The 21,461-nt window shown below is 39.3% G+C and overlaps 1 protein-coding gene across 3 annotated transcripts in view; it reads right to left on the minus strand.

The window, feature by feature from the left end:
* Window positions 1-21,461, minus strand: part of LOC134360234 (eyes absent homolog 1-like) — a 284,150-nt gene that overhangs the window by 131,941 nt on the left and 130,748 nt on the right. For all 3 annotated transcript variants that reach the window (XM_063074347.1, XM_063074328.1, XM_063074337.1), the window contains exons 3-6: window positions 15,575-15,640; window positions 10,554-10,620; window positions 7,909-8,051; window positions 5,837-5,959 (exon numbers count right to left, since the gene is read on the minus strand). In XM_063074347.1, coding sequence (XP_062930417.1) covers window positions 5,837-5,959; window positions 7,909-8,051; window positions 10,554-10,620; window positions 15,575-15,640 — 399 coding nt within the window. The remainder of the gene's footprint in view (window positions 1-5,836; window positions 5,960-7,908; window positions 8,052-10,553; window positions 10,621-15,574; window positions 15,641-21,461) is intronic.

A 21,461-nucleotide genomic window follows, 5' to 3' on the forward strand; every position in this document is an offset into this window, starting at 1 on the left:
TTTATTTTCAATGAATTCTATGGAAATAAAAATCAGCAATGATATTAAACAGTCTGCCAGTGTGTCATAGGACCAATGTATCAAATGTCACTTGTATCATAGGACTGCCAGACACGATGGTGGAAATACGATGTTTAAGAGTCATTTAGGCACATATTTAAATATGGAAGGTATACAAAGATGCAGTGCTAATACAGGCAAATGGGATTACTGCCAAAGTGGAAAAGGTTGGTATGGTCATGGCTGGCCAATCGGCCCACTTATGTGTTAGGTTGGCCACTTCAAAGAGGACGTCATGTTCAACTGGTATTGTATAATGTAATATTACCGAAACCGGAATTAGTTCAATGCCACACAAGTACAATGGAGAGAGTAGTCACTTCATCATTTACAACCGGAAGCTGTTATTGAAAAGCTGAGAGTTGTTAACTGTGACACTGCACACCTGGTGTTATGGCAGCTTTGAACAATGGGGTTTAATTTAACTCTGCCAAGTGCAGGCATGTTCAGCATTATAGTTCAGTGTTCATGTGAGTGTAAATTCCAAGCTAAAACTGAAACAAAAAAATTAGCTGATTTTATAAGTTGATTGACATAGCCCTTAGAAGGAGCTTTGATCTTCAACCAGTATGGTCTTATTTTCAATGTGGACTTGTTTTCCCTTGTTTACTTTGGGATGTGGTTGCATTTTTCGGTTTACTCCGAATTGAAAGTGTGTCCCGACAGGTTCAAGAGATAAGATGAACAGTCAGCATCATTAAAAAAATAAAATGAGATTTGTTTCTGCCACAGGTGATGCTTCAATGATTGAAACTGATACCTATCCAAAACCTTTTAATCAGCGTATTATCTAAAACTTTGACCAGCTTCTCTAGAAAAGTGTTGGAAGGGATATTGACTGGTTGCATCCTGGCCTGGTGTGGAAACACTAATGCCTTTGAATGGAAAAGCCAACAAAAATGGTGGCTACAGTCCAGTCCATCATGGGTAAAACCCTCCCCACCAGTGAGCACCTCTACATGGAGTGCCTTTCAATGGAAGCAGTCATCATCAAGGACCACCACCATCCAGGCCATGCTCTCTTCTCGCTGCTGCTATCAGAAAAAAAGATACAGCAGCCTCAGGACCCACACCACCAGTTCCAGGAACAGTTATTACCCCTCAGCCATCAAGCTCTTGAATCAAAGTTCAATAAATAATATTTATTTATTATTATTATTTTTCTTTCTTTTTGTATTTGCACAGCTTGTTCTCTTTTGCACACTGGTCATTTGCCCTGTTGGGTGCGGTCTTACGTGATTCTATTGTATTTCTTGTATTTACTGTGTATGCCCACAAGAAAATGAATCTCAGGATTGTATATGGTGACATATTTGTATTTTGATAATAAATTTACTTTGAACTTTGAAAATTGTTAAATGTAAGATGTTGCTGCTAATACCTTGGCTGATTAATTTGCTTAGCCACATAGATAAGAACTACTTTGATTCTGAGCTCTATCTGTGCTAAGAAAAAATGCCCCCAACAGAAACCTGACTGTGGGTGACATTATTTTTATTTCTCCTTCTATAGTTGCCCACTGACGTGCTGAATGTTTCCAATATTTTCTGTCCCACTATTATTGGTGATGATGCTCAGTGGGAAGAGGCAAGGAAAGGATAATACATTAGAGTTGCTATTGCTGATCAGTTAATGATCCTTGTTGGAAGTTCAGCGGTATGAGCCTTGGCTGGGTTAAATTTTGCCCTTCAGTTTCCAATTCTTTCTCCCGGCCCCTTCCACATCCTTGGAAGCATCCAAGGGATTTCATAGGTAATAAATTAGATTTGAAGTGTCACTACTGTTCCATATGCAAAGCAGGAGCCAATGTGCACACAGAAAACACTCAAAAGACCAATATATTAGCAAGCATAATAATTTTGTTCTTATGACTGCTATCAGAGAGGAGGTAGAAGAGCTTGAAGACACACACTCAATATTGTAGGAACACCTTCTTCCCTTCCGCCAGATTTCTGACCCGATAATGAACCAACCCATGAACACTTCCTTACTACTTTTGCTCATTTCATATAATTTTAATTTATAATATTATTTATGTATTGTATTGCTGTTGCAAAAATAACAAATTTCATAACATATGTCAGTAATATTAAATCAGAAACAAGAAAATATCTGCAGATGCTGGAAATCCAAGCAACACACACAAAATGCTGGAGGAACTCAGCAGGCCAAGCAGCATCTATGGAAAAGAGTACAGTCGACGTTTCGGGCCGAAACCTTTCAGCAAGACTGGAGGGAAAGAAATGAGGAGTCCAGATGAGGAGGGCTTTTTTCCTCCAGTCCTGCTGAAGGGTGTTGGCCTGGAATGTCAACTGTACTCTTTTCCGTAGGTGCTGCCTGGCCTGCTGAGTTCCTCCAGCATTTTGTGTGTGTTGCTCAGTGATATTAACCCTGATTCTGAGTCTGGAATAAGTATAGGAGACAGTGGAGATAACTTTCCATGTTTTCTATTTACTGATGAGAGAGTTGGCACTCATCCAATAAAATGGCACCTGTCTTGAGTCAGAAAGATAATTTAAAGCGTGGGTAGCTGGCCCCATTGGAGCAATATGGGTATAAGTTTGACTTTCAACTCCTAAAATCCTCTCCCAATATTCAGTTTCCACTGATTTCAATGGAACCAAATTATCTCTCAGTCAACTATTTCTAGTTACCGAAGTTAAGTTCTTGGTATGTCGAATTGTCAGGTGAACGATTAGTTTCTGTTGTACTGCAGATCATGGTCTCTTCTGGGCATTTTGCTATCGATTGCTTAGTGGGTGACGGGTGCTGATGCTTTTTTTTGCTGAAGTAAGTGGGTGGGGAGGGCCAAAGGTTCAAAGATTAATTTTATTGTCAAAGTATGCATGTATGATACAATTCTGATATTTGTCTACTCCAGATAGATATTAGATACAGAAGGACCATGGGTGTTAATGAAAAATATATATATTAACTCCCCCCCCCACCCCACACATGGAAAAGAAAAGAAAGAAAACTCGCAGACTCCAAAATTCTCCCCTTTCCTACAGCAAAACACAGCCAAATAACAATCACCGACCCCTGGATGGTCGTTGCTTTGCTGCTGCTTGTGTGAAGGAGGGAGGAGTTGGTGGGGTTTGGGGATTCTAACGTTTTCACTCATTCTTTTGGGCATTTCTGTTTTTGTGGATGTCTGCGGAGAACAAGAATTTCAGGATGTATGTTGTATACATTCTCTGATATTAAATGGAACTATTGAACTATTGGAGAGTTGGGGCTTTCTTTAATATAGTCACCCATTTCTTGAAAGCTTCCATACATCATCAGAATTAAAGTTTAAGTTTCAATTGCATAAGATCCAGTGCCAAAATATTTAATATTAAATATCTAGCCTAGGCAGTGATGCACATTAAAGATCGCATCGATATATTTCTAGTTACTGTTGAGTATTTTCTATCTTCACTTTGATTTAATCACTCAACATATTCTTAAACGGCTGAAGAATTTATGGTTTAACCATAAATTCTCAACTGCCTATCACTTCCCCTGGTGCCCTTTCTCCTATGATCCATTCTCTTTCCTATCAAATTCCTTCTTCTCCAGTCCTTTAACTTTCCAATCCACGTGGCTTCACGTATCACCTTCTAGCTAGTCTCCTTCCCCTCCCCTCGTTTATATTCTGGTGTCTTCCCCCTGCCTTTTCAGTCCCGAAAAAGGGTTTCATCTCTAAACATCGACTATGTATTCATTTCCATAGATGCTGTCTGACCTGCTGAGTTCCTCCAGCATTTTGCATGTGTTGCTTTCCCATTTAATTGTTTAAGTTCAATATGATATTTTTTCTCATTGAAGCCAGCAAATGGATCCAAAATCACATAGATTCAGTTTTCAAATTAAGTTCTTGACAGTGGGATATAGAATTGGAGTAGAAATCTCAACTTTGTTTAATGGCGTGTAATATACCATAAAGTTTAACAGTTGCAGTACTATGGAAGGCAATAGCATTCAGTTTTGAAGGGGATTGCAATGTGCATGTGCTGCTATAACATGTGTTAACTGCATGGAACAACCCCAAATGTCTTGGAAAGGCATTTATCATCCTTCATTTTTGTGACTGTTACATTTAAGAAGCTTAATCCATGAAATGTTTGAAAATGCATTAGCAAAGTAAATCTGCATCTCCTGCTGTGTTAAACTAAGTACTGTACCTTTTTTTTGCTGTGTGTAAACAGCTGGGAGAGCTGTACACCATTGATGTTATCAGTTAATAAAGGATGCTAAATCTATCACAATTTCATGAGAGCTGTTTATGAAAATGAAAATGGATCCTTTATGGAGTGAGATATTTCCTGTGCTTTTGACTGTTCAGTGGGCAGGGGGTGGATGTGTTGGTGGGGAGTAGAAATTAAGAGTCTGCGAGCTTCACATCGTTTTGCCCCGCTGTGTGATGAACTGAGATTGAGGCTATAGATCTGCTCCAGGCTTCGGGTTTATGGACTCATTTTCATTCCGAATACTGTTGCTTACTTTATTGTTTGCATGATTTGTTTTTTTTTCCTTCTATCTGCACATTGGGTGTTGATCCTTTTTAAAAAAAAATTGGTTCTTTTGGGTTTCTTGTTTTGTGGCTGCTTGTAAGCAGATGAATCTCAAGGTTGTATAAATTATACATGCTTTGATAATAAATGTACTTTGAACTTTAGAAGCATAGCATTGATTAAGATTTCCTTAAGAGTTTCCCCTGTTTACAACTGTGAGGTTCCACCAAAGTCATTCTGATGGAACAGGAAATTCAAGCCATTGAGAGGGAGAAGGCAGGATTGAGGAAAAGAGGAGAAGGCAGGAGTGGGCGAGAAGCACCTTGGGTGACAAAATGTAACTGTGAGAAAATGGTCCATTGCGTTGTACTTAGCTTCTTGTATTGCGCTGAATTAGAAATGTAGCCTTTGCTCCACAGAAATTGCTGCATATGTTTTGCAGAACAGGCTGTAATCAAATGCAGACCACTTCAGGAGGTTCCCACACAATGTTCTTTATACAGCCAGGCTTTAAATCCTCTGTCTCATACATCATTGAGGCCACCTACGTCCAACGTCACTCTTTGCCCCTACACTGCTCCTGAGTTATTCAGCTACCGACTTCTCACTTGCTCTTGAACTTTGCCTTACATAGGTTTCAATTTATTAATATCTCAGATTCCTGCAAGCTACCGCATATCCATCCTGCCCTCAACAACCTTTATTACCTTCCATCATCTAAGGAATCAAATCCAAATATTTGCCCTAACTTAGAAATTGCTAAATAGTTCTCTGTCTCCTCTTCCAATCCTCATGATTTTGTGCTATAACACAATGTGCTAGGGGAGCATGTTGTGCATATTGCTCTAGATTGCCAGTCCCTCTTGTGTCTGTCGATATAATTTTTGTGCCTGTGCGTTTTCTTTTTTTATTACTTCCTTTGTTATTTATTTCCACCTTCTGTAGTTGAGGTTTTTGCAAACTTCATCCATTCGAAAACAGCTGACTTACAAGTTTGCAATTTGATGCCTCTTTTGCTCATGCCTGCCTCTTTACCTATGGACACTTGTAGGCCACCCCAGGACACCCTTGGGTCTGTTGGTTGTTAATGCAGATGATATAATTCACTGTATGCTTCAATGTACACATGATAAATAAACTTACAGACAGTGGTGGGAATTGAACCCCAAACTTACAGCTGGTTGTTGTAAAGTGTTGTACTAAATGCTACACGACTCTGCACCCTTTAACGTTGGGGGTGGGGGTGGGAAACATGCTTTATCATAGCAAATACTAACCGTGCATCTGGTAGCTATAAGGTGCTTGCCCCGGTGAAGGGGTGCTGAAACTAGAGCCATAGCCAAGAAATCCCGACTGTCCTGGTGAATGTGCCTGGCTCAGACCATCTTCTGTCTTGATGCCTGATTGAAAAGCAGACTATTAATTCAGGAAGATGCAAGTCAAACCACAGACATGGTGTCAGTCATCCGCTCACAATACACCTTGAAACATTCTCTTAAGTAACTCTTTCAAGAGTTTAATTGAAAGCTAATTAATACTTCTGTTTAATGTTGGACATTAATTCGACTTGAGTAGGCCATCTATTTTTGAGAGACTGAGGTGTTAAAATATTAATATCCTCTATTTCAACACAAACATCCTACTTCATTAATTATGTTGCTTGCCAGAGCTCTCAATTTCAGTGTCTTGACATGACCTCTGTCCATCCCAGGAATATTTTCATAGTTCCTTATAAATCAGAGGAGGCTATTTTGGCTATCAAGTGTATGTTGGCTCACAGAACAACCCATTCCCCCACTAATTGCTCCATAGCCTACAGTATGCTCTCAAAATTCCCATCAATTCTGTACATCATCCAGTTCACTACTTGATTCTACAGATCGTTTTGACAAACCTTTCAGAGGGAATGGTTGGAGGAAAGTGAAATGTTTGCAGCCAGGCTATAATGCTGTGCCAAACTTGACATCCACGCCTAGCCTGCTGGCAATATGTGTATCTTTAACAACCGTTTTATTTTATATTCTGAGGCTGGTATGCTTGGAACACAAGATTTGCAAAAATAAACATTATAATCAGTAGAGTCATAGAACACCACAGCACAGAAACAGGCCCTTTGGCCCACCTAGTCTATGCTTATCTATTACCCTGCCTAGTCCCATTGACCTGCACCCAGACCATAGCTCTCTATACTCCTCCCATCCATGTACCAATCTAAATTTCTCTTAAATGTCACAGTCGAACCCACATCCACCACTTCTTCTAGCCGCTCACTCCACACTCTCATCACCCTCTGGGTGATGATAACCCTCATGTAACCCTTAAACATTTCACCTTTCATCCTTAACCCCTGACTCTAGTGCTAGTCTCACCCAACGTCAGTGGAAAAAAAGCCTGCTTGCATTTACCCTACCTATACCCTTCATAATTTTATATTAAAGATTAAAGTTTGTCACGAGCCTTGTGGCCCATCAGGACGGTGCTTATGCCAGTTTCTGTGGTGTGAGACGACTGAGAGTACGAGACTTCCCCCCCCCCACCACCAGAAAGGCCGCCAGTCTATCGCGAGGCTAACCTCCAGCATTTTTGCCGGTACCCATTCTCTGCTGGGTAGACTGGAGCACTGTGTGGTTAAGTGCCTTGCTCAAGGACACACATGATGCCTCGGCTGAAGCTTGAACCCATGACCTTCAGATCGCTAGTTCAACGCCCCAACCACTTGGCCACGCGCCACACATAATTTTATATACTTCTATCAAATCTCCCTGCATTCTCCTATGTTCTAGGGAAATGAAGTCTTAACCTATTCAACTTTTCCCTATAACTCAGGTCCTCAAGTCCCAGCAATATCCTTGTAAATTTTTGCTGCACTCTTTCAATTTTATTGATATCTTTCCTGTAGTAAGTGACCAGAATTGCACACAGTACTCCAAAATAGGCCTCACCAATGTCCAATACAACTTCAACATAACATCCCAACTCCTCTACTCAGCACTTTGATTTATGAAGGGCAAGGTGCCAAAAGGTTTCTTTACAACCCTATCTATTTGTGACAGTCAGTAGTTATTACTGGAGCTTAACTGGAGCATATAACTTTTTAAGAAGTAATCTCAGCTTTTGATCTATGGTCTCCTGAGACAAAGTTTTCTGTGTAAAAGTGTTTTCCCTCATCTCGATCCCAACTGGTCAACTCTTTGTCTTGATATATTAGCTCCTGATAGCTTTCACATGGTTATTCTATAAAGTTGAATATTTTTAGGGGTCAATTTGAAGCTTTCATCTACTTTGCTGCATTTTATTGACAAGTCTGACTGAGTAAATAACAAGTGTATGGTATGCTGTCTGTACTCACTATAGGAAGGTAATCCATAGGGTTGACTCGGTGGTGGGTAAGTTGCATAAGCAGTCGCTTGCTGAATCCCTGCAGGGTACTGCGCCTGTCCGTAGGCAGCCATGCCGTGGAGGGAAGGTGGAGGAATAATGTGGGGATATGATCTAAATAGATAAATAAATGATTAATAAATCAAACTTTACATTACATTATCTCTTCTTCTAAATTATTAGACAACACCAATTAGGAAGTCTGTGAAGAAATGATCCCAATGCAGTAGCAATAACCACAGCCCCAATGCCCAATGGATCACTCATCTGGTCAGAAAAGGAGAAACAGAGTTTTGGTTTGATCACCTTTCTTCGGAACCGAGGAAATTGAGCACATCTATAACTTATTCTCAGCATTACTTATTTAGTTATTATTATTTTTTAAATTTGCACAGTTTGAACTCTTTTGCATATTGTTTGTTTGTTACTTCTTGTTTGTGTACAGTTTTCATTGATTCTATTGTACTTCTTTGTTCTACTGTGAATGCCTGCAAGAAAATGAATCTCAGGGTAGTATATGATGACATACTGTGTATGTACTTTGGGAATAACTTTGAATTAAATGAAATAGGATATGGGGAAGGGTAGAGGGACCAGAAAAGAAGGTCCATGGTGGGCAAGAGGGTTTAATTGACAGAAGAAGTGAAGGACAGTGTGAAAGTGATTAAGAGGAAAAGCATTAATGAACAACAGAAGAAGAAGCAAGGATAAATCGGAAAGGATGAATAAGTATCTGCAATTACAAGAATGAAAGAATGGTGGAAATGAGAGACAGAAGGACTGGAATGCTTAATCTCTGAAATCTTTGAACTCCTCCTAAAATCCCCAAGTGCATAGTCAGAAAAACTTGGTTGTTTGCAGTGTTGGCAGTCTTTGTTTGCTCTGATCAATTCTATTGTCTTTCCTTGTTTTACTGTGAATGCCTGCAAGGAAATAAATCTGAACGTAGTATATGGTGACATATGCACACTTCTGTAATAAATTTACTTTGAAAAGAGGCATTGTTCTTTGAACTGATGGAAGGCATTTGCATCCACAACTTAGAGCTATAGGTAAGCTCCAGTTTGTGGTTTTCTGTAATCTTTTGTGGAATCAAAGGGCCTTTCAACATGTAGGAAAACTTGTTGTGCTCCTTCTTACTTATCACACTCATTCTCAAAACATGGCATCCAGCACAAGAAGCTGGCACAGACAATGTGAGGTATCTCAGTTGTCATAAGTGTTCCTCAGAACTGGACTGCTGAACACATAGCCAAATCTACAGATTGACGTGGGGATTCGTTTGCTCTCACAGTGAGCTTTGACTGGAATTATGCAAAGCAGTAAGAATCGTGATGACAATCGATGCAAATTGTGGGTTGACACACACACACACACACACACACACACACACACACACACACACACACACGCAGCCATTTTGAAGTGTTAGCTTCCAGCCTATGCTCTCTCAATGTCGCACAGCTGAACATGTGTCTGACAGCAACAAGGACCCCCAACAGGGCTATTTAAGGGGATTATCAACCACTTACAGGTTAGTTGCTAATTGATTACTTGTGGCTGTTGCTACCATTCTACATGTATTGGTGCTCTTTGTAATTGTTTCAAGTTACACACGTCTACAGGGAATATAATGGCAGGTGTTGAAAGACAGTTTCCTGACTTCAAGGTTTCTGAACAAACCAGTTGCCCCCAAGAGTGACTCCATTAGTAGACATTCCCCTTGGAGTAAAGAATGAACAGACCTCATAGAGAGCAAGACCAGCTGCTGGAAGACAGGGGGTTGGCGCAGGATGGGTTAAGGAGTGAACAGTTGAAACACATCCTCATGAAAAGTGTGCAAGGAAAAAACAAGTTCTGGCTGAGCATCTGTAAGGAACTGTATATAAAATCACTACGCTTCGCTGTGGAGCTGATCACTGAAATTGCCCAAGTATTGTGACCACAACTCAAAGCAGGGCATTGACCATGTTGACACTGGCTGCCAAGCTGAGTGTGTCAGTGAACATGGATGCACATGGCACCTTTCAGGCTAGTCAGAGATATCTGCAACATCTCACAGTTTGATGTCCTCCATTTATTGACAATGACACTAAGTCTCTCCATCCAAGGAGATTATGAAGAATTCCATTTTGCCAGGAGCACATGGGCTTGGTTTGATTGCACTTTTCCATATTGAGTGGTACTATAAACAATATACACGTCGCAAGTGCCTTATAGCACTCAGACCTCTGATGAATTCAAAAGGGATTCAACTTCATCAATGACCAACTCTATATAGCCCTAAGTAGCAGATTATCCAGGTCAAGGTGGAATTTAAGAAGATTTTAGATAAACACATCAACATGAAGAGAATGGAGGATGATTTCTCCCACAAGAGAAGGACATTTAGTATAAATTGGCATTTGGATTGACATAACAATGTGGGCCAAATGACATGACCAGTGCTGTACTGTTCTTTATTCTTGCTAAGATGTGAAATGACACATTATTGAATTGACTTTATTTCTTACATCCTTCATATACATGAGGAGTAAAAATCCTCATGTAAATTATAAATTTAATGATAAATCCACATTATAAATTAAAACAAAATGTTACTTAAAGATAACTTACTTTGATGTATAAACTTGGGACGAAAACTGATGTGCTTGCCTTTTACTGAAGATATCACTTCTATTAGCTAAAGAATGTAAAGCCAGCAATTAGACAATATAGTTAATTGACAAATAATGAAGAAACAACAAATGTAAAATTAGACTACAGCACTTGATCATGCAATATTCTTCTTATAGCACAAAGTATTATTCATCAGCGTCAATTAATATTAATTTTCATCATATAGTACACATATATTGTGATTGGTTTACACCAAATGCTAATCAATCAGGCTAAGAATCAATCAATGAAATAGAAAGGTGGATAAGTAGATTTAATATTGTAACATATTTCTGTGTATCTATAAGAAGGAGATTTTCTGTTTTATAGGGCACAATCTGAAGTGCATGATATGAAATTGTTTTTCATTTATCATATAAAAGATAGAATTGTTACAATTTATAGAATTGTTTTAACGATTAGAAATTCTGTTTAGATATTCAGAGAAATTACATTACTGGTACAGTAAAAGTAGGGTTAATCATAAGTGAGAGGGGTGATTACAGGCTATGTCACATGATCAAACCAAGCAGAGAATTGTTAAGATAAATGACGGAAAAGATAGCTTGAAACAGTGAGAATGGAAGGCAAAGGATAATTGTGAAATGGCACTAATGAGAATAAAAGAAGGTGGACATCTAAGAGTTTTATTCAACTTTGTAGTTCTTGAATTGCAATAATTTCATTTTAGCAACATATTGCAGGAAACTAATTGCAAGCATAAAATTGTGGTCAAAAAGTGTTCAATTATTTGACTGATAACCTCTTCAAATGATTTGAAATGACAAATCTCTTCGAAAATAGTAATTTAAATTTTAAAAATACAGAGGGAACATTGGAAATTCCATTATGGATGACAGTGGTGAATGATTGAATTGATTGACATAAAAATCATTAAAACTTCTCAAGGAAAGGAGTTTTCTCTGTTGTCAATGCTGACACACCACCTGTAGGGAGGAGTAAAAAACCAAACAAAACCAAAGGAGGTTTGGGAATACAGCCTAGAGGAATCATTCAGATATTTCTTACTTTCACTATTGAATTTGTATATCAAACTAAATTTGAAAATTTTAAAACTTAAATCTTAAAGTTGATGTGTTTATTTTTAACAGATGAATATTTAGTTAAGTGATATTAATATGTTAAACTTGCAGGTATTATGACAATTAGCACATGTATGGAACTCCACAATCCAGAAGCCAAGGTCTGATAGTACTGGTATCACTTTCATAAGGGCAACTTGAACATAATCACTAGCCTTAGCCATGACTTCCACATCCTCAGACATTTTTTTAAAAGATATTTTCCTTCCTGACCTAGCACACTGTAAGCTTTAAACTCAAAAGAACATGTTTGAAATGCACAACATTTGACAAAATAACAGGTTATAATCTGATGCAATTGCTTATCAGAACTCGTTTCTAATATCTTTAATTGTTATCAACTATTATTTATATGTAACTCATTCAAAGTAAAATCTGTTAATTTAAGACAGTTAAATAGTGTCCTCTTGAGTCCAAATAATTGGTTACTTGTCTCCCTGGTAGAGCTCTTTCCATAGGTTTTATGAATTGTATGTTTATTTAATTGCTTGTTAATGATCCTTTTAACGTCCATTTATAAATATTCTCCTGTGGCAGCCCTGAAAGATTCATTATCTCCTGAGTTCATTTGCACTGTTATTTAAATCCAAACAAACTTCTTTATTGTCAAAGAAATTAAGGGATGGTGCAAACATCAGTCAGAAAGGTTACCTTTGGAAATCTCTTTGGTTAGGTAAAATTAGGCAATGATTAATGTCATTCATAATGTAACCCTATTATTGCAGCTTCAGTGTCAAAATCAACAAGTGCTTGAATGATTACAGTTAAGGCACAGTGATAAACAAAGGTTGCCAGTTGTAACTGTGATGTGTTGTAGGTTTTTGTGAATATGAAGGATATCTAACTATTATGATGTTTTTTCAAATTTATAACTACTGGTAATCCTCCATATTCACATAAGCCTAATTTTATTTAACCAAAGAGGGCAGGGGAAGGAAATATTTTTAAAGGATTTTTCTAATTCTTCAACGGATCCCATCACCAAACACATCTTTCCTTCCCCCACCCCCACTTTCTGCTTTCCACAGGGATCGCTCCCTATGTGACTCCCTTGTCCATTCGTCCCTCCCCACTGATCCTCTTCCAGGCACTTAACCTTGCAAGCGGAACAAGTGCTACACATGCCCCGACACCTCCTCTCTCGCAATCATTCAGGGCCCCAAACAGCCCTTCCAGCTGAGGTGACGCTTCATCTGTGAGTGTGTTGGGGTCATATACTGTGTCCAGTGCTCCTGGTGTGGCTTCAGATTGGGACACCACTTTGCTGAGCACCAATGCTCCATCCGCCAGAAGAAGCAGAATCTCCCAGTGGCCACCCATTTTAATCCCACTTCCCATTCCCATTCCGATATGTCTATCCATGGTCTCCCCTATTGTTGTGATGAAGCTGCATGCAGGTTGGAGGAACAACACCTTATATTCCATCTGGGTAGCCTCGTACCTGATGGTGTGAACATCAATTACTCGAACTTCCGGTAATATACCCCACTCCCCTTCATCATTCCCCATCCTCTTTTTCTTCTCTTACCTTATCTCTTTGCCTGCCCATCATCTCCCTCTGGTGCTCCTCCCCACTTTTCTTTCTTCCATGGCCTTCTGTCCTCTCCTATTATATTTCCCCTTCTCCAGCCCTGTATCTTTTTCACCAATCAACTTCCCAGCTTTTTACTTCATCCCTCCCCCCCGCCCCACCGGTTTCACCTATCACCTTGTGTTTCTCCCTCCCCTCCCTCCATCTTTTAAATCTACTCCACATCTTTTCTTCTCCAGTCCTGCCAAAGGGGTTTGGCCCAAAATATTGACTGTACTCTTTTCCATAGATGCTGCCTGGCCTGCTGAGTTCCTCCAGCATTTTGTGTGTGTTGCTTGAACTTCCAGCATCTGCAGATTTTCTCTTGTTTATGATCAATATTCATGCCATCAGATTATATACTCAAACAGAATATGAGGTGTTGCTCCTCCACCCTAAGAGTGGCCTCATCATGGCACACAAGGAAGCCATGGAGCAATGTGTCAGAACAGGAATGGGAAGCAGAATTAAAATGTTTGGCCACCGGGAAGTTCTGCTTCCTGGAAATGAATCCAAAGACATGGAAGGCAATGCTTTTGGGACGGAAATGAACATGCAATATTGTGAAATGTAGAGGAACAGAGGGATGTTAGAGTTCGTAGCTAGAGGTCTAGGACCAAGTGGGAAAGGTAGAAGGCCGATAGGAAACTTGTCTATGGTAGCTGATTCATTGACTTTATGGGTCAGCAGATAATATGAGAACAATTTAAATCAATTAAACCAATGCTAGAGAACTATGTACGGAGTAGTTTGGGCACTACACATGTTGCTTGAATACACATCTTAGCTGGCATAGACAAGTATAGGCCGAAGAACCTTTTCCATGCTGTACTCTATGTTCTGGTCACCACTCTACAGGATGCATATAAAAGTAATGGAGAGGAGCCACAAGAGATTTTGAAAGATGCTTCCAGGGCTTTAGAATTTTATGTGGAGAGACAGGCTTTGTTGAGTTGTTTTCTTCAGAGGATGAGGATAACTTTATTAAATTTATTGAGATACAGCATGGAGTAGGCCCATCTGGCCCTTCGAGCTGCGCAGCCCAGCAACCACTGATTCAACCCTAGCCTAATCATGAGGCAATTTACAATGACCAATTAACCTACCAACCAGTAGGCCTTTGGACTGTGGGAGGAAACTGGAGCACCCAGAGGAAACCCATGTGTGTCACCGGAAGAACTTACAAACCCCTCACATGCAGCAGCGGGAATGGAAACCTGATTGCTGGTCCTGTAAAGTGTCATGCCAGCCACCACACTACTGTGCCACCCCACATAGTTGGAATGCACAGAAATACATGGGAGCCTGAAGACCCATTTTCAATGATTTAAGGACAGCTTCCTCCCTTCTGCCATCAGATTTCTGAACGGACCATGAACACATCAACACTACTTCATTATTCATTTTTTACATTACTTATTTATTGTGTACTTTGTAATAATTTTATGTTTTTGCAAAACAACACATTTTTCATCATGTAAGACCGTGGTAATAAACCTGATTCTGAACCGTGAGAGTGAACTTCCTTCAGCAAAGAGATCGGTAACAGGAGGACATAGAATGAAGGTGGAAATTTGGTGTGAAGTTGAAAAGAATTGAGTGGAAGGAGTTTGGAACTCATTGTGGAAGCATAAACCCACACTACGTTTAAAAGAAACTTGAAAAGAAATACAAAATATATCATAATTTACAGGGTCAAGGACTGTGATTTGAGAGGTAGGATTACCCTGAGGAGGAACATGTGCAAAGGATGCAAGATGTGTAGAAGAGTGTGGTTGCAAAGACACAGGGTGCATCCGCAGGGGTATGACCATCCCAATAATCCACTCAAAATATAACTTATGTGAGATTGTGAGCACACATGCATACTTTTGCATTAGAGTGTTAAAAATAAAAGTGCAAAAGTTAGCAAACTCATCTAGCAATGCATCCCCTTGAGCCATTGTATTTTTGGCCATTGTAGATATGATCGGCTGAATAACCTCCTTTGTGTGTAACTTTCTGATTTTTTTCCAGTCCACAAACCTGGAGAGGACATCCTGCACCATGCATAAATAGAGGCTGCCATGCCTAGCTATAAAAGATCTGCTCAAGTTGTGTAACCAGAGAAAGTTTTCTCTTGGAAAAATAAAGTGGGCTCTACTATTACAGTATATATGTGTGAGGAGGTGTATGGACTGATGAATAACTATAGAAGGGCCCTCCTATCTAATAAACGTAGAGGCCTTTAGCCAAAGACTTCTGGTTTGATTTATCACTCTACAGTATATTTTGAATAAATGCAAGCATCAACACTGTAAACATACCTGGATTAGAGAGATGTTCTAATGACGTTGTGGCAATCTCGCTGCTACTCATTGACTCTGATTTATCTGAAAAGAAATACATCATTTACTGCACATTACCATCAAACTCTGGAACAAAATTTCATTCAGCTTTACTTGCTCCATCATTGAACTGTTCCTTCAACCTATGGACTCACTTTCAAGGACTCTTCATCTCATGTTCTCGATATTTATTTATTTATTATTATTATGATTTCTTTTTTGTACTTTCAGTTTGTTGTCTTTTGCAAAATTAGTTGCTTGTCCGTCCTTTTGGAATCTTTCATTGATTCTATTATGTTACTTGGACTTACTGAGTATGCCCGCAAGAAAAGATATGTCGGGGTTGTATATGGTGACATATATGTACTTTGGTAATAAATTTACTTTGAACTTTTGAACATTGAATAAACAGTAGAGAATAGATCTGTGAAGCAACAAAGTATACAGGAAGGCTGAACAATATTAGTCGAAAACAATAAATTTTCATTCCATTTAAGACATCTGAAATATATTCCATTCCATTCCTGTGCTCATCTATATCTTTGATTTTCTTTTTTTTCCCTCTTTAGTAAAAGGAAAGGATAAAAAGAAAGTGGCAATAAATATATTCACATTTCTTTCGCTCTTCCTTTTTTATTTGTTCATTTTCACAAGGTTGTCTTCTGAATTTCTCTTTTGCTTATTTTCTCTTTATGAGTTTCTTTTTTGCATTTCCTAGTGCCCCCTTCCCAACTTTCCTTGGAAAATTTTTATCTCAAGTTGGTAACACTAAATATGCTAATTGATGCTGTTGGTGTGTTGTGCTCTACATGCAAGCTTCAATTCTTCAATTTTATTGGAAACATTTCTGAGGCAGAGCACAAAACGTATATAGTGCTATAAAGCTACCAATTGGGGATGTATTTCTGGGAAGTGAGACTTCTTGCAGATTTCCAACATGTTGAGATATTGGGGAAATTTTGCCTGATATGCCTGACACAATTTACCAGCCATTCGTTTGTTCGTTATGTGCTATGACGTATCGTATGATGTGGGCAATCATGATATTTCCATAACTATGATTGTTATTGCCAAATATTTCTACAGAAGCAGCTTGCCTTCTTCTGGACAGTGTCTTTACAAGATAGATGACACTTATTATCAATTCCCTTCAGAGATTGTCTGCCTGGTGTTAGTGGTCATATAAGCAGGACTTGAAATATGTACCTGCTGCTCAATTTCTTCACGGGTGTACCATCCACTATGGAATGATAATCATCTGAGTTATTGACTTAACGAGTTCTGACATTTTTCAAGAACGAGTGTAGCAGCAGTTCAGACTGGCACTTGAGAATGATGGGAAGTGAGTGCATACTTCTATAGATGCACAGTGGAGAGTATCCTGACTGGATACATCATGCCCTGATATGGAAATATCAATGCCCAAGAATGGAAAAAGTCTACAAAAAGTGGTGGATACGGCCCAGTCTATAACAGGCCAAACCCTCCCCACCATTGAGTACATTTACAAAGTGGTACTGCCATAAGAAAGCAGCATCCGTCATTGAGGACCTCCACCATCTAGGCCATGCTCTCTTCTTGCTGCTGCCACGGGATAAGATGTACAGGAGCTGAGGTCCCAAGTTCAGGAACAGTTATTACTCTTTAATTATCAGGCTTCTGAACCAGCATGGATAACTTCACTCACCATAGCTCTGAACTAACTCCACAACCTATACTTCCATCCCCCATCAGGACTCACTGCTCCACAACCTATGGATTCACTTTCAAGGACTCTACAATTCATGTTCTTAGTATTACTTAATTTATTTCTTATTTTCAGTTTGTCTTATTTTGCACAGTGGTTGTCAGTCTTCGTTTGTGTGTAGTTTTCTCATTGATTATATTGTATGTCTTTGATTTACTGTGAATGCCTGCAAGAAAATGAATTTCAGGATAATATATGGTGATATATACTGTACATACTTTGATAATAAACTACTTTGAAATTTGAATGTTTGAACATTTGAACGTTGACTAAGGCATGTATTTAAATTCCAGAGGGTCAGTTCACCAAAAGTAAGTTTCTAATGACAGTTTACATATGAGATTAATAATATTGCAGAATAGAATCCAAATTAGTGCAATTTTACTTGCAGTCCAAAGCTCTAAAGTGAATATATTTGATATTCCTGCAGTCTGCTTGTACAATTATTAATACACGGTTGCTTACTTTCATATGGATTCTCCCAATTATCTGCTCTAACTTCAGAGAAATCTTGGAATATTAAGATAATCAAATTCACAGTATACTGTCCATATATTCTATGATATACAGGTTTTGTTTTTACGAATCCTAACCCTAATGCAGCATTACATAGCTATAAAACAGCACGGGAGCATGGTGTTTACCAATGACTCAGGTTCAATTTCCATTGCTCCCTGTAAGGAGTTTGTACATTCGCCCTGTGACCATGCAGATTTCCTCTGGGTGCTCCGGTTTCCTCTCGTAATCCAAAAATGTAGGTTAATTGAGCATGACAAATTGTCCCCTGATTAGGCTAGGATTAATTTGGGGGATTGCTGGGTGGCATAGTTTCAAGAGCTGGAAGGGTCTTTTCTGCATTGTATATCAATAAATAAAATCAATTCAAAACAGGTGTTGCTACTTTCTGCCATTTTTTCACCATACTTCAGGGCAACATTTGGGCAGAACAACAAGGCACAACTTGGGACAGAAGATCAAAGAAACCAAAATAAAATCCAAATGCAATCACTTACAACTATAACCTGTGAATTTCTTTTGAGGTTTTCCTTTGGCAGAAGAATTAACGAAATACCAGCAAATTGCAGGAATCTATTCCCTTATTTCTGAGTTTTGGCAGTTCTTCTGCCCAAGACCTGGAAAGCAAGTGTGAGAACATTCTCAGATATGCCTCATCACAGTGGATTACTGCTGCCTTTGGTGCTGGTTCAGGTAGGTAAGTGAACCAGAAGTCAAAGTACTAACAGAAGAGGAAGAAACTCAAGTTAAGAAGTGGAATAACAATAAATTGGCCAAGTTTCAGCTTGGCCAAACTGGCTCAGGATGTTTGAATGAGGAACACAATAATCTTTCACAATATGGAAGATAGCCACTTAGCTCAGCACACCTGGCCGACTATCTGAAACGCTATCCAATTAATCTGTGTAGCTACTGCTAGTTTAAAAGCCTGCTTGATTCTACATGCACATCTGAGTCTAATAAAACTGCTGGGCTATGGAATATCCTGTGATTGAAAAGAAATAAGCTTCAAACCTCTCTCATTATTCTTTACTGATAATCTTTTCTTTCACAAATCACAAGGAAGGGATTAAAATTCATAACTCTGCCCCCTTGATCTTTTAACATAAGCTTCACACTACCATACCTGTGCGTGATTAAATAAGTTCAGCATTGTCCCTTTAGTTTTTGGATTCAAAAGCACTTATTTATTTATTATCTATGTATTTACTTATTCATCTATTAATCTATTTATTATTTATCTATCTACTTATCTATTATTGATTGATTGATTGAGATACAGTGTGGAATAGGCTCTCCCGGTACTTCAAACCACGCCACCCAGCAATCCTCCAGTTTAATCCTAGCCTAATCACGGGACAATTTACAATGGACAATTAACCTACTAATTGGTATGATTTTGGGGTTAGGTAGGTGTCTTATCTAAGATAAAGCTCTCAGTTTCCGGTGTCACTTTTCTGTCAGTGACATATGTCCATTGTGTTGGATGCACTCGACTCAGTTGTGTTCTTTGGTTGAGCATCCGGTAGCTGGTCGACATGACACCTCCATGGCTGATCTCCAACATCCACTTTGTACATCAGTGGCCCAGTTCGTGTCGCTATCCTACAGGATCCCCACTTGTCTTCTCGGTAATCATGTGCTAGGACTTCCTGTCCAATCTCAAAGCTCCTTGCTACTTCTCTTTGGCAACTGGTTGAACTGTTTATTCTGCACTTCCCTCTGGAGGTCTGGTTTCAGGAGATTTATGCGAGATCTCAGATTCCTGTTCATGAACAGCATTACAGGTGTTTAATTTGTCATTGCATGGGCACAGTCCCAATACACAAAAAAGGAAGTTGTCCACCTTATGCTGTAGAGAACTGTCCTTCTTGTCCATTACTTTAATGGACTTCCTGAAGGTTTGGATAAATCTTTCAGCTAACCCATTCATTGCTGAGTGCTGAGGAGCTGACTTAAAATGTTTGATACCATTTTCCCTCATGGTCCGTTGTCACTCAGGATTTGTTTTGGTAAGTCACTTCCGGTGAAGATAGTCCTCAGAGCAGAGACAGTCTTTGCTGAGGTGGTTGACTTCATTGGGATAACCTCTGGCCACTTCAAATGAGCATCCTCAGCAATCAGAAACATGGAGTCCATGAGTCGCCCAGCAAGGTCAATATGTACTCTTTGCCACGGTGAAAACAGCCACTCCCATGGGTGTAATGGTGCTTGTGTGGGTGCATTTTGAAATTTTTGACACCCTGAACAGCTTTTGGCCAAGTCTTTGATCTGGTAATCTATTCCCTTCTCAAACATCTTCTCATTAGCATTTGTCAACTATCCTGACTGAAGCCATCGCCATGTTATTTTCACTTTAAATTCAGCGCATCTTTCACTGTTACTCATGCGTTCCTTCAGTGTTCTCACGCTGTTTAACTCTCGGTGTTTCGTCCCGTATCTGTCGGTGCAGTTTGTGGTATTTCCTGAAATTCTGGTTTGTACTCATCACCAATTTGTAGTGTCTTTGCATAACTACATATACATTAAGTAAAAGCATGCACTCGGGAGATGGTTTTAACCGGTGTATTCACACTGCAGTGAAAAAGAGAACAATGCACATGTGTAGACAACAGGTCAATACACAGTGCTAAGTGGGGGGGGGGGGGTTCATTGTTCCAAAATAAATAGACCCGTACATTACAAAACCCACATGATCATGGGAAGTACGGCAGCATGAATTGAACCCCGACTGCGCTAACCACTAGGCTACCATGCCACCTGGTTGAGAGATTGGATGCTTGGTCTGCAGTGTAGTTTTAGTTGTGATCATCAAGTTCAAAACTATGCCATTTTGCAGTAAAATCACTTTAGAGGGACACACAGAACAATGTGTCATTAATCACTAATCATAACAGATTAAAGTTTCAGCAGATTTCACATCATGTTGGAAGAGGAATAATGGGAACACAACATCTCAAAGCAGTGGGGCAAAAATGTCCATCTTGATACACAGTGCATACCTGATAACTCACAAAGACGAGTATGCATTTAAAAATCTGATTGATTTTGAAGTTGGGACTGTAAGTAGCAGACACCAACAGAATCAACAAATTCATTCGTAAGGCCAGTGATGTTGTGGGGATGGAACTGGACTCTCTCACGGTGGTGTCTGAAAAGAGGATGCCGTCTAAGTTGCATGCCATCTTGGTCAATGTCTCCCATCCACTACATAATGTACTGGGTGGGCACAGGAGTACATTCAGCCAGAGACTCATTCCACCAAGATGCAGCACAGAGTGTCATAGGAAGTCATTCCTGCCTGTGGCCATCAAACTTTACAACTCTTCCCTTGGAGGCTCAGACACCCTGAGCCAATAGGCTGGTCCTGGACTTATTTCATAATTTACTGGCATAATTTACATATAACGATTTAACTATTTATGGTTCTATTACTATTTATTATTTATGGTGCAACTGTAACAAAAACCAGTTTCCCCTGGGATCAATAAAGTATGGCTATGACTATGACTATGTAAGCACAGGAACCAGGAGAGTAAACTATGGTCCTTCTGCTGACTGGCTTGCTCTGACTTAAGTTTGCTTGAACTAATAAGTCTTTAT

The sequence above is a fragment of the Mobula hypostoma genome, chromosome 2 (genome assembly GCF_963921235.1).
Source record: "Mobula hypostoma chromosome 2, sMobHyp1.1, whole genome shotgun sequence".
Taxonomy (NCBI): Eukaryota; Metazoa; Chordata; class Chondrichthyes; order Myliobatiformes; family Myliobatidae; genus Mobula; species Mobula hypostoma.